At 36.8% G+C, this 12,491-nt stretch overlaps 3 protein-coding genes across 11 annotated transcripts; 2 read left to right on the top strand and 1 right to left on the bottom strand.

The window, feature by feature from the left end:
• The first annotated feature begins 308 nt into the window (after positions 1-308).
• Positions 309-2,771, top strand: LOC124302712 (E3 ubiquitin-protein ligase FANCL). 3 transcript variants are annotated; one of them, XM_046759161.1, is made up of 6 exons: positions 309-602; positions 835-927; positions 1,201-1,448; positions 1,522-1,711; positions 1,788-1,964; positions 2,202-2,771. In XM_046759161.1, the coding sequence occupies exons 1-6, from the start codon at positions 309-311 to the stop codon at positions 2,295-2,297; spliced, it is 1,098 nt and encodes a 365-aa protein (XP_046615117.1). In that variant the 3' UTR covers positions 2,298-2,771. The 3 variants fall into 3 exon arrangements, with proteins under 3 accessions (XP_046615117.1, XP_046615116.1, XP_046615118.1); XM_046759160.1 differs by having other exon boundaries at positions 1,788-2,018; XM_046759162.1 differs by having other exon boundaries at positions 378-589; positions 1,788-2,018.
• On the bottom strand, positions 2,311-4,207 carry LOC124302714 (NADH-cytochrome b5 reductase-like). Of its 3 annotated transcripts, XM_046759164.1 has the most exons (5): positions 4,086-4,207; positions 3,429-3,967; positions 3,107-3,338; positions 2,829-3,037; positions 2,311-2,732 (listed from the first exon to the last, which is right to left on the bottom strand). In XM_046759164.1, the coding sequence occupies exons 2-5, from the start codon at positions 3,679-3,681 to the stop codon at positions 2,542-2,544; spliced, it is 885 nt and encodes a 294-aa protein (XP_046615120.1). In that variant the 5' UTR covers positions 3,682-3,967; positions 4,086-4,207; the 3' UTR covers positions 2,311-2,541. The 3 variants fall into 3 exon arrangements, with proteins under 3 accessions (XP_046615120.1, XP_046615119.1, XP_046615121.1); XM_046759163.1 differs by lacking the exon at positions 4,086-4,207 and having other exon boundaries at positions 3,429-4,051; XM_046759165.1 differs by lacking the exon at positions 4,086-4,207 and having other exon boundaries at positions 2,311-2,462; positions 3,429-4,051.
• On the top strand, positions 3,878-11,428 carry LOC124302710 (proton-coupled folate transporter-like). Of its 5 annotated transcripts, none has more exons than XM_046759157.1 (7): positions 3,878-3,896; positions 6,140-6,331; positions 8,803-9,063; positions 9,166-9,515; positions 9,598-9,877; positions 10,002-10,184; positions 10,272-11,428. In XM_046759157.1, exons 2-7 carry the CDS (start codon positions 6,229-6,231, stop codon positions 10,496-10,498), a joined length of 1,404 nt encoding a protein of 467 aa, XP_046615113.1. In that variant the 5' UTR covers positions 3,878-3,896; positions 6,140-6,228; the 3' UTR covers positions 10,499-11,428. The 5 variants fall into 5 exon arrangements, with proteins under 5 accessions (XP_046615113.1, XP_046615107.1, XP_046615111.1 ...); XM_046759151.1 differs by lacking the exon at positions 3,878-3,896 and adding an exon at positions 4,108-4,237; XM_046759155.1 differs by lacking the exon at positions 3,878-3,896 and adding an exon at positions 4,129-4,252.
• Positions 11,429-12,491: the final 1,063 nt, after the last annotated feature.

Here is a 12,491-nt window from a genome sequence, read left to right as displayed (position 1 = left end):
TGTTAAAACCGCCATCTAGAGAGGATTTCATCAACTACCCATCTCATTTTCGCTGGATCTCGTAACGTAATAGTTGGTATTAGTTATCATATCGACGGTATTAGTCGATATTAGAATCAGCTGACGAGTAAACTGAAGAGTTTGTTGGCTCCATCGTTCGTTCACACGTGTTATTGTTTACAATGATATTAAAAACGTCAATATCGGTATGCAAAGTTACTTCGTTATAATGATTATACGACGGCATTAAAATTAAGATAATCTCAATTCTGGTGACATTCTTAAAAGTTTATAATTTGAAACTAATAATGGATCCGCACGAATGTTCGGAAATAATTAGCCGGCATCCTGAGTTAATACTGGTTTCAAACAATCCAGTAACGTGGGAGGGAATGTTAAGCGTCACTGTGAATGCAGCTGAGAAAAGTAAAGTTAGGATCAAACTGACCCTACCAAATTTCCCCGCATTGAATGGGGCTACTCTTAGCTTTGGAAAGAATCCAGAAATTTTATGCCACAGGGATTTCAGCAGGAAATCAAGAATACTGATAGAAAGTGCAGTTACAGTTACTTCATTCTTAAAACAGCTGCAAGTATTGATTGTGCGTTTCATATTTAAAATTGCATGTAAAAGTCGTACCTGTCTTATGAGGTTGAAGTTAGTAATGTTACTATGATAATGTAGGCTTAGGAAAAATTGATGCTTCGCATATTTAAGATTGTCTAAAATGTAGTAAACCATAATTAATGAAACCTACTCATATTTTGAAAACTAACTTTAGCCTCGTCCTATTTTATCCTTGTATAAACACGCATATCACTTTCATTTCTTAGGGAGAAGCCTTGCACAGTCACCTTCCTTGTCTGACAAGCATCAACAACCACTCAATTATCTCTGAACTAGAAGCCATGACACATTCCCCGTGCGTGCGTATAAATAAAAATTTAATGCACATCAACTAGAACAAATTTAATCTTACAGCGGGAATCGTGATTTAGTAGTGCACATCTTTCGAAGTTTGAATATGTTTGATATTCTTATAAAGCTTTTGCGTCTTGAAGAAATATTTGAATAACTGATACTTTGAGAAATATTTCAAGTCTAATTCATCAACTTAGAGTCCTTGTTTTATGATTAGATCTTGACTTAATGAATTATTATCAAATGGTTCTATTAAGACATCCCGAATTCAATTACAGGACGTAAGGCTTTCAACGAGTCATGGATTAAATCTCATTGAATTAGTATCAAAAAATATTAGAGTCAGGTTACAACGTGATGCGAGATGTTCAGATACTTGGAAAATCGTTTCTAGTGATCTGGCACAGTTACAAGGATGCGAACTTGTTGTTGGCGCAACAATGAGCTTGCATGACGCAGGAAATAAACTTGATAAGCAAGTAGAATCATTGGAAAATGTTTGGGAACATTTGAAAGATATTGACAGGTATGTTCTACATGTTACAGAATTTAACTGGATCTGAAATTGAACTAAAATACTGTTTTTCGTTAACTTTCAGAAATTGTTGGGTAATCGATCCGCTTATACCAATGCCTCATCATGTCTATCGAAGAATAAAAATTAACTCATCTTTATCCATTCTGATAAACATTAATCCACTCCAGCCAACCAGTCTTCCAGCTATTAAAATATTGGGTAGTGATTCAGAAGTAGCAAAGTACAGAGAAATAGTGTCAGGAAATTTTGAGGTACATTTACTGAAGAATCTGTAAAATATAAGGGGATTAAGTACAGACTTGTACAAATCTGCAACAAAATTTTCAGTTATGGGATCCGAGCAACAGTCTATCTGAAAATTTACGGATTCTATTAAATTTGGAAGAATTTCCTCAGGCAACACTGACAAAAGATGAGAAGCAATGCGACAGTGGTCTCTTCAATGATGAGGAATGCTGCATTTGTTTTTCACTAGAACTGAATGACAATGAATTACCTGAGAAAGTATGCAACAATAATACGTGTGGGAAGCAGTTTCATACAGCGTGCCTATTGCAGGTGCATGAAAGTACTTCTTAAATAATTTTTGACGCAAACATGTACCCTTATAAACGCCATTACACCTTATTTATAGTTGACGGAGCATTTTTATTTGGAAAAAATTATTTATTTAGTTTGATGGAAATTTTTCTCTGTAGAGCATAAAAGATTTTAACAAAATTATCATCTCGTTTCTTGCAGTGGCTACAAGCAATACCTGGCAATCAAGTGGTATTCAATCAACTGCATGGCGCTTGCCCACATTGCGGGCAAAACATATCGTGTCCTGTAGAATAGGGCATTACACAAATTGTCAATAATTTAAGAGTTTATTACCGTGACACTGACATTACTCGTCAGTTTTTCAACATGTATTCATCCACTTCCCCAATTCCCTTGAAAGTCAATAAGTCAGGTGACTTTCGTTAATATACTATTTTCTTTAAGACTTCAATGGATTATCTATGAAAAATATACTCATCTATATATAAAATAAAATTAGTTTATAAGATTTCAATTGATAAACCTAGAGTATTCATCATCAATCAAAAACGTGAAAATTGATAAATTTTAAAGCTGAAATCCATTGAGTAGCAGCTTTATTAAACTCTGGAGTACCACAAATTAGCACTAGAGTAGATTTTGGTGACCGAGATTCTAAGAATCTTGTTACAGTGTTCTCCTCTAAGTGACTGCTTTCTATTCTAACGCCGTTTATTCTTTTAGCGCTATCTGAAATAGTTTGAAAATAAAAAAAATCATAGCAATGGATTAGATTGCTCTACCGGAATTATAACTTGAACAAATATGACATATGTTTGGACCAACCTATTTGGGACAGTTTAATTGTACAAGAAAAGTTCCAATAATGTGATAAGTCACGCAATTCGTTGGCCAAAGGGATGTGAGCATGCGACTTGAATCCGCATATCAAATGTATCCTGCTTTCTTCCAATTCGTCATCGACTATTGATTTTGCAATTGGATACAGGGCTGCTATACCAGTTCCAATACTGAGCATAAGGATTTCTTCAAAGCTGAAAAACAAAATTTACCTCAAGTTGTTGAAGTAGTGAGAAAACTAAAGCTATCAATCAAAAGCCCACCTATTAGGCTGATAACGAAATTCTCCATAAGGGCCTCTAACTTCGATATCTTCGCCAACTTTCATTTGTCCTAAAGATTTGCTAAATTTTCCATTAGAATATATTTTAACTAAGAGAAGTAACGAGTTAGTAGTCCATGATATTGGGGTGTAGGGTCTCGATGAGATTGAGGTACGCAGTATCACATGTTGACCAGGACTTAAAAATAATTGTGTATCTGCATCTTCTAAACCTTGAACAACAGTTTTATTGTTGAGTGACTTTCTTATTCCGTAGTTCGGACAGTCTGCAGACTACGGATTTGTTAAAAATTAATTTTCACCTCCGTAGTTCAATCGGATGAAAATACAATTAGCGCAGGCTTGTTTTAATTCGGAAATGACAAAAGATTTGTATTTTGTAAGCGATAAAACATTCTTTCGGACAGAAAACCCTGCTTCTGATATCCGTCTTCTCTCCCATTTATCAATCAAATCTCGATGAACGTCATGTATACAAGGATTACACCCGTATCCACAACAGTCTGATTCCAGGGGTGTAACTGGACGCTCATCTTCGCCATCATTGCAACTCATGGCCAAATATAACAATAATGACGATAAGTACTTGTCGCTAACACAATTACGCTTGGCTTGATTTTATCTACGCTTGGTTACATTCGATGAAAGAGATCAAAAATATAAACTAAAAGATCTCACTAGTGAGGTTATGTCGCAACTCGCGTAGTGCGTACAACGAAAACTGTGCGTGAGTATGTTTGGAAAGCGTCACCAGGCAGATCTATAGATACGTAAGTTGAATTTTTGCCAGTACGCGAGCCATTCAGTTTGCACAGCAGGCATTCACCAATACGACCAATCCCTAGAAAAACGTACACATACGTGATTTGTTTGCGATGTGTTTGTCACGTATCTACAACTGCGGAGTATCTACTTTTAGGAATGAGTGTGCTACTTTAGCGCTGTATAATATACCTTACATTGGTTTGGATGACAATCGAAGTAAAGAGATATGACGCGTTCGTTCGCTGATATCAGCATTGACTACCAGTCGATTCGCAGTGCATTGTGCTATTTATTTTTTTTCCAAAAACTGTTCGCGCCGCCCTACGTAACAGAAGGAGGAGATCAAGTAACTACAAATACGGCAACTATAAAATTCACTCTCTATTATTATTAATTGCCCGAAAGCTGATAATTATACGCCACTGACATGCCATCTCGCATGCCATGACGATTAAAGTTCGTAAACCCTGCAATGACGTAAAACCCGACAAACAATGTGATCTAGCTTTGCCACTAATCGTCCCAGATATGCCAGATAATATTTTACTATCGAAAACTATCTGCATTAAGTCTTCTCTATCTCTTGTCATCTCTGATCAATAATAATAATAATAATAATATAAAATTCAACATCCATTTGCCTGTCCGTATAATGTCGCTTATAAATTCCACAACTACCGAACCGATTTTTGTTTCACAATAGGTTTGCACTTTAGGCTTTGTTTAGTTACAACGAAATCAATAGTTTTGGAGATATAACTGCATCTGTAAACCAAGTCAGAACGGGATCACGCAACTTATGCGAACGCTGACTGAACTCTTATTGTTAGAGATAGAGGATAGTTACGTTGGAGAGTTTTCAAGATCTCGATGAGCTCTGCAAAAAAGCCCCCGAAAGTATATAGCTATGTATATCCGTTGACTGAAGTTCAGACAACGCTGTATCTAATAGTTTTGCTACAAGAAGTATTTAAAAATATTGGTGGGGTGAACCGCGACGGACTGCTAATATGGAATAAATGATTGACGCAAATGTTCACCAAGTGGACTTCGATACGCTAGCTAACTGTATGAAGTACAAGTGATCTGTTTTAAAAATTTTATCTATAATTATTTTAAATATAGAATCCAGAATAATCACTGACGATATGAACCGCACGTTGATGAGATTTTTTTTTTATTTTCTGTACACTGAGATAATGAAAGAGCATATTTTACTCAAATTCACAGGAAACGAGGGACGCATTAGTGTTTTTGGTAAAAAATACCCATGTCAATTATATTTTTTACTATAAATGTAGCAGATTTTAGTCCGCACACAGTGATTTTCACGATTTTTAGGGTATATTATGCATTTTACGAAGTATATTTTACCGAAAAACCTGATTTGTCCCTCTTTTTCTGCACTTTTGAGTAGAATCTGTTTATTTTCTCCCTCCGCGTACAACTAATACCTTTATTTATTTATATATATATATATATATATATATATATATATACTCTAGAACCGGATATGGTATGTGACCTTAACAGAACTGACGTTTAACTACAATCTTTTTTCCACAAGCCTGACTCGAGAGAGAATACCGATCGAATGATATTCGTAATAAATTATACTAATTGACTGATAATATTGAAATTTATCCTATAAACTGTATTAGATACTACTAAGTTATAAATCGATTGCGAAATAAATTTGAGCGGCAATCACACAGTATAATACTGGATGCGAATAGATTCAATCTCCAGGGACGAAAATATGAGCGAATGGATCAAAACAATTTACAGGTTTTAGTGAAGCAAAACAGGAATTAATATAGCATAACCTGAAAGAAAATTACCCGTTTCAAAATAAGTCTTATTGTTGAACATGGTTTGGCGGTGGTCGTGGAGGGGATAAAAACCATACGTAGTCTCAATTATAATTAACATAAGAATGGCAAAGCGAATGGTTCAGAAATCAAGGACGTGGGATCTGCGGTTACTTATTCCCCTGCAAATTAGCTCAAGTATATACATGTTTACATTTTTAAAAACACTGGCTTATAAGTAACTGTATGTGCGCCGTATTGAATAAACTGCACATATGTTGGATTTCTTTTGTGTTCGGCTGGTAGCGATCGTTTATCATTCGTTCAGTCACCAGTGGTATGCAAACGATCAGTAGTGCTTGTTGCTGTAAACGTGTCAGCCACGTTTTCATCTAAACTGTTTAAAATTGGTGATAAAAGTTATATCTGTAACACAGGTTACTCCAAATTGAGGATAATTTCAAGCTGATCCAATACAGACGGTCCTTCACTGATCGCTGTCCGTAAGGATTCAACATTCAAAGATATGGCGGACACAGAAATTGTGGGTCCTGCCGTAAAAGGGCATCGCCGGTTTTTCGTATTGGGACCTCCAGTGACATTACTAATGTTCTCAAATGCATTGACAGGTTTGAAAATTTAATGTTTTGTTTTCGAAGTTGGTTTCGTTACTTGGTAGGCACGGATGCGATTTGGTCATTCTGTAACTACAGCTTCCGCAATGATTGACGCGGACAAAAAATTCCGATCCTATATCTCACAATTGTGATTGTTTAAATCTTTTCTTACACTCCGCACTTTGTAATCAAGCCTTGATTCGCATAGTATTCTACCTAGGCATTGACACATAACTATATTTTCCGAAAACAACGAACTGTGTCCGTGCAAAAAGTCTATATTCCACCGCTTCATACTCCCGTTGACTTGTCACCGAATATCTGCTGAGAATAATCTACGTACAGCAAATAATTCTCTTGTAATTTCGAGAACCTTTCTAAAAATAATTCGATCTAATTTATACAGCAATTGAGAACACAGCTGGTATTTAATATCAATATCAATACGTCGTAGCTTTGCTATCGTTGCGTTGAAAAAAAATTTCAGGCACGTTGCAATCTAGGTGATTATTAAAAACTGTTATCATCCGGGTCCGCGACACCCATCATAATAATACAGCCACAAAAAATATGTGTCTGCTCGGGCGGATGAGACCACCACCACTACTATAGGCATGTTTTTGAGCGTGCCGATTTCGAATCCGATATCAGAATCGCTCGGCTACAGCCAGAACTTGATCAAAATGCCATACCCCAGACATAACTAAAAATCTGGGGGTGATGGAGCAATTCTGAAACCGGATTCAACTTCCGGTTGTCTAAAGACATCGGTATAGGTATTGGTGGTCTAGTTCGCTCGACCAGACACTTTTGTTTCTGTGGCTGTATAATCAGCCTGTCGGACATTGCGCGTTTCGCAGTGCCGGCGTGGTTAACTGACATACCGACGAAAATGCCTTGTATTTTCTTTTTACTCATCTACTGTTTTCGACGTGTCTCCCACGTCGCCTCTGTACAGACTACGTCTCTATCGCACCTGCTCCGGATTTATACTCCTGGAGCTACAATTAATCGTATTGGTGCATTCTTTTATAACGCTGTTGCGATTGGTTAATTCTTTTTGAATCCAGGTTTAATGATGCGATGGAGTCGTAGCGACTATATTATTTTATGCAATAAAGAAACTCATCCTCATTAGTCATAGTCCATTGAAGCTTCAGAACTTCGTGCAGTTATCAACCAAATGACCTTATCGCTGGTCTCATTTACCATCGACCATAGCTGGTTGTTAATCGTCCGACCTCACTGTCAGCAGTTTGTCTCAGAGCGAATGAAAATCCGTCTACGATAGATGGTAACCAATCACATGCGCCCGGTAACACCGACTGGCTGCAACCACTCGTGATTAAAAATCACTTTTTGCCGCCGAAACTGGCACTACTATTTGGCAGATTTTCAATCCACCAAAGTTGCTTATATGCAACTTTGATGATTTTTTACTGCGAACAGAAGTTGAATATCCGTCTAATTTTTCTATTTCTCAATGTTTGTAAAAAGATAATAATTTGTAATGTACATAATTGTAATAAAACTTTTCCCACCTGCGACCCAATCGAGTAATATTGCAAGCGTTTTTTCAATGCAAATCTCAAAACAAGCATCAATAAATACTGTTTTTTTTTTCGTTGAGGTGTTTCGAGCACGGGGTCACGTGACTGATTTAAAAGCATATGCTATAAGAATCCATCACATTATTTCAATTTGATATTTTTTCTAGATGTGATCCTTTTGATGTTAGGAAGTGCGCTCTAGTCAATTGAGACTGATCAATTATCACATGAATTAATAATTGAATAATCTGCAAAATGTATGCTCAAAGCTTGTGTGGCAGCAAAATAAATAGATGACATAGATGATAGTTGGCACACTAAGATATTCATTCGGTGTTATCGTAAGCTGACCAGAGTGGACTTTCGAGCGAAAAATTCCAAGTCAACTCGAAGTTTCAAGAATGAATTATTCCGATTCTCGTAAATACTCTTGTCAGCCACATCCTGCTCGAAACATCGTAAAAGCATGCTGAGTCAACGTTGACCGACCAGATTAAATGTTACTACTTTTTTTTGACTATTACCGAAGCCTACGCCTCACCGATGTGAAAATACCGTAGCAACCCAGTTCTACATACAATACCGAATACAAATACCCAAAAAAAGGTTTTTTCCTACTTATCAATGATGCCAAGAAATGTATTCCAGTGATTGAGTTACCACTTATTGTAGGAATACTTTTCTTGCCTTTGTTACCGCATAGGGCAAAAAAAGTTCTGGTCATCGTTGTTCGGTTTAGATATCACATGTAGAATCGGCTTTGGTAATTGTAAAAAAAAGTGACAATTTAAGTAGTGACAATTTCTTTCCCTTACCTTATGTTCAAAATTTCATACAATTCCATGATGCCACCTCTGACAAAGGCTGCTTGATATCATGTGATTTATATTTTGTACCACGAAGCATAATGATAAACATTATTTCAATTCACAGGTACAGTCCTGACGGACTTAATAGTGTATCGGGCGTGTCTATTTTCACCAAATACAAATCACACGGAGTGCAGTATTCTTCGCACAAATGCCAGTAGTTCTGAAGCAATAGATGTAGAGGCCCAAGTGGAAGCTCATGTAAGCATGATTGTGTTGGCAAAGTCTTTGATCGAAAGTGTGCTACCAGCAATACTTTCTCTATTCCTTGGTCCTTGGAGTGATCGAGCTGGAAGGAGGCCGCTTTTTCTATCCGGGTTTGCGGGTGAGCTTTAAGTTTTTCTTTAAACATAGACTGAGTGCATTGTATCTCTGAAAACTATTAGCTAATAGTTATAACATTTGATTGCCAATGTTGCGTCCGCAGGTTTTACCATATTCTACATATCACTCACTTTCATGTGTAATTGGAACATGAATCCTTGGTATTTCTTGATTCCTTCGGTACCGGCATCTGCTTTGGGTGGATTAGGTGCCGTGATAATAGCATCGATGTGTCATATCGCTGACACTTCTGCAGAAAAAGACAGAACTATGCTCTTGGCTTGGCTGCAAGCCTCAGTTTATACTGGAGTTTTATTTGGCATCTTTACTGGACCTCTGATTTTTAAAACCAGTGGTTATACTGCTGTATTTAGTACAGCGGCAATCTGCTGTATGCTGGCACTACTTTACATTTACTTTTTTGTCCAAGAAACAGTACAAGATACCTCTAAGGTCAATATCTTCTCTAATTATCGCTACGTATTATCCAAGGTGTTAGCGTATATTCATATTAAATGTGATGATGCTACCGCAGGAATCGATACGTGGACTGTTCAAAATCTCGTCAGTTCAAGAGCTTGTTTCAAGCGCTGTCGAGAAGCGAGATGGCTTTTTTCGACCGGTCGTCTGGCTTGCAATTTGCATTCTTGCCCTGTCCATAATGGTTCTTGAAGGGGAAGTCAGCATAAGTTTTCTCTTTACAAGAGAGCGACTGGGCTGGGATGTTCAACGTTATTCCTATTTTAGTGGGACAGCTGTTCTTTTGAGTATCCCATGTATGATTGTCGGCGTCTCGTTGTTCAGTCGTATTTTAGGTAACTTGAGTCATCATCGTTGTATTACGAGGTTGATCAGAAGAAAGCGAAAAATGATGTGGCAAAAAGAATGAAAATATGGGAGGAACGTTGCACGAATGATTTAATTAAATTATAATTTCAGATTTTCCAGATAGTTTAATAACTGGTATAGCACTCACATCATGCCTGGGTGGTGCACTTACAAAAGCCTTTGCAACAGAAGGTTGGCACATGTATCTCTCGTCGTTTATTGGATTTTTTAATGGAGCAACAGGACCAGTTATGCGATCTACCATATCAAAGTCTGTACCTGCTAAAGATATTGGTGAGTTTCACGATTGCCCAGTTAAGTTACATCATGAGATAGATAAAAATATACGTTTGGAAAAAAGATTAATATTGAGATTTTTAGGTAAAGTATTTTCTCTTACCTCGTCGCTGGAAACATTGAGTCCGTTGGCCGGAGCTCCACTGTACACGCTAATTTATTCTCATTATTTACCACCGATTTATCCATCACCTGTTTTTCTTCTTTCGGCTAGTTTTTTCACACTACTGCTATTCCTGACATTGTGTTTAGCAGTAGTGAACCGAAATTATCGCAATGTAAATTTTGCGCCCTTGGTTGAGGAGGAGTAAAGTCAATGGTTACAATAAATAGTATACTCTGTTACAATTGCGGAAAGTGGGTAATTTCCAACGAGTGTCGAGTTTGCAGCGTGGGCCGCAAAAGTAAGTGCTGCGTTCGCACGAATACGAGTACAAAGTAGGCAGTAGCCGAGATAGCCGGAGTGTACCCAATTGTGAAGTTCAGGTAAGCGAGTGCGCCAGCGTCGTTTTACCGTACCGTTCAGAAACGGGCACATTACGCACGCCCGACACGCTTCGAAAATCCACCTTACCTAGCACGTGTTTGAAAAATTTCACCATTCTTTCATCAATTATTGTGCGTTACATCAAACGCAGTGTGACATAGCATACTTTATATATTGTGTTGATCTATACCGCATTACTATATCATTATATTTACAAACTGTAAAAACGTTGCTACGAATCGAATTATAGAATTTTCTCATTTCAAAACTACCGACGGACTGATTTTGACAGTATTAAACGCACACACATATTATGGTTAATGATCATTTTTATGCGATGAGCGCAAATTTCTAGTCCAGCAAAAATTTGGAGGTAGAGTTCGTTACCTCTGACAGCGGTTCTTTTCGAAATGTTTAGTTCAACCCCCTAGCGATTGCGTTGTCGACTTAACGATAAGTTGATAGAACCGGAAGGGTGAAGTGCTTACGTGCACATCTTTTTTGGACTGTAGTAATATTTGAGATGAGTTAGAAGTTCGTGACTGTATTGGTTGTATGATTAAAATTTCGTTGCTTTCGACAGTCAGTGATGACAAGATGCAGTTCATAGAGAATTTACGACGTTTCGGCAGGACCCCGCCTGCCATCATCAGGTTTCTTAAAAAATTAAAAAAAAAAAAACAAAAATAATATATGTATATATAAATTTTACAGATATAAATTTAACAATTAACACTTTCAATTACAATTATTATACATAAATGCCTCTAATTAATTATTATTGTTAGGTTGTCATAAGATAATAAAATATTACATCACTGACTGTCGAAACCAACAAAATTTTAATCATGTAGTAATATCGTAAGTTTGGAAAATAGTGCAAACACGGGCATGCTACAATATTGTTTATGCCCGACTCAGATGTAACGGCTTCGTTTATTGACCTGAAAATCGGGACAAAAGTATAGAGACGAGAATGAAGCCGATAGTCATCTTCTGACGTAATGTACCATTATAATATGCCTGGTTTTCTTTAAGTTTTAATAAACGGCTTTACAAATGTACAATGTAATTACGGCCATTGAAGCAATATGTACTAAGAGAAAAGTCGACATAATGTATAAAAATATGCCGACGGTTCTCAACACGTCAAAATTGAAAAGACTAAAATACTTTTACCACCAAACCTAATTACTTGAACCTGTACTTTGTTCTACCACGTTCGTAGTTAATGTACGCATGTACAAATAATTACGTATCTTGACTTATAGACTGTTTTTTAATGATTTATGCAGTTTTTGTCAAGTTTTCTCACAGCCTTAAATATACTTATTATAGTCCTGAAATTATCCCATGTTTCTCATTTTTTGCACCCCATATTACTTATTTACTGGGCTGTATAATATCGCGAGAGTATCTGATGGCAAAACCGCAACCACGGTTTGTTCAATTGGAGTAGTGGGGGGAAGCGGCCCTATTGAGAGAGTCTACTGTAGTTATAGGTGTTTACACAATGTATTATGCCATAGTAGAATATGCAAATTGTTTTCTTACCTATAAGTCAAAAATATTATTACAGTTTTGTGATCTTGATAAGGAAAATAATGTGGACATTTTCTTCTGTTTTCATATTATTTGTAATCGTAAGTATCTAGTTAATGTCTCTTTAGAATAATAAAAATCCTCTCTTTTGTATTTACAAAATAGGAATACGGATTTCGTTATTACTGCGCGTTACTAGCGTCGAAATATTGTAAATAACGTTAAATCTCGGAAACGTATGAATGTGTTTAGTGTAATACCCGCAGCCAAACATT

Source organism: Neodiprion virginianus, chromosome 4, assembly GCF_021901495.1.
Source record: "Neodiprion virginianus isolate iyNeoVirg1 chromosome 4, iyNeoVirg1.1, whole genome shotgun sequence".
NCBI lineage: Eukaryota > Metazoa > Arthropoda > Insecta > Hymenoptera > Diprionidae > Neodiprion > Neodiprion virginianus.
This window is presented reverse-complemented; position numbering and strand designations above follow the sequence as displayed.

What these genes read in the sequence shown, in the direction of transcription:
- LOC124302712 (XM_046759160.1), top strand. Translation starts at nt 309, where the DNA reads ATGGATCCGCACGAATGTTCGGAAATAATTAGCCGGCATCCTGAGTTA. An exon ending in AACAGCTGCAAGTATTGATT is followed by an intron (nt 603 to 834) that starts GTGCGTTTCATA and finishes TTCATTTCTTAG; the next exon opens with GGAGAAGCCTTGCACAGTCA. An exon ending in TAGTGTCAGGAAATTTTGAG is followed by an intron (nt 1,712 to 1,787) that starts GTACATTTACTG and finishes CAAAATTTTCAG; the next exon opens with TTATGGGATCCGAGCAACAG.
- LOC124302714 (XM_046759164.1), bottom strand. Translation starts at nt 3,681, where the DNA reads ATGAGTTGCAATGATGGCGAAGATGAGCGTCCAGTTACACCCCTGGAA. An exon ending in CATCCGATTGAACTACGGAG is followed by an intron (nt 3,339 to 3,428) that starts GTGAAAATTAAT and finishes CTGTTGTTCAAG; the next exon opens with GTTTAGAAGATGCAGATACA. An exon ending in AATTAAACTGTCCCAAATAG is followed by an intron (nt 2,733 to 2,828) that starts GTTGGTCCAAAC and finishes AAACTATTTCAG; the next exon opens with ATAGCGCTAAAAGAATAAAC.
- LOC124302710 (XM_046759157.1), top strand. Translation starts at nt 6,229, where the DNA reads ATGGCGGACACAGAAATTGTGGGTCCTGCCGTAAAAGGGCATCGCCGG. An exon ending in CAGTACAAGATACCTCTAAG is followed by an intron (nt 9,516 to 9,597) that starts GTCAATATCTTC and finishes ATGCTACCGCAG; the next exon opens with GAATCGATACGTGGACTGTT. An exon ending in GTTGTTCAGTCGTATTTTAG is followed by an intron (nt 9,878 to 10,001) that starts GTAACTTGAGTC and finishes TTATAATTTCAG; the next exon opens with ATTTTCCAGATAGTTTAATA.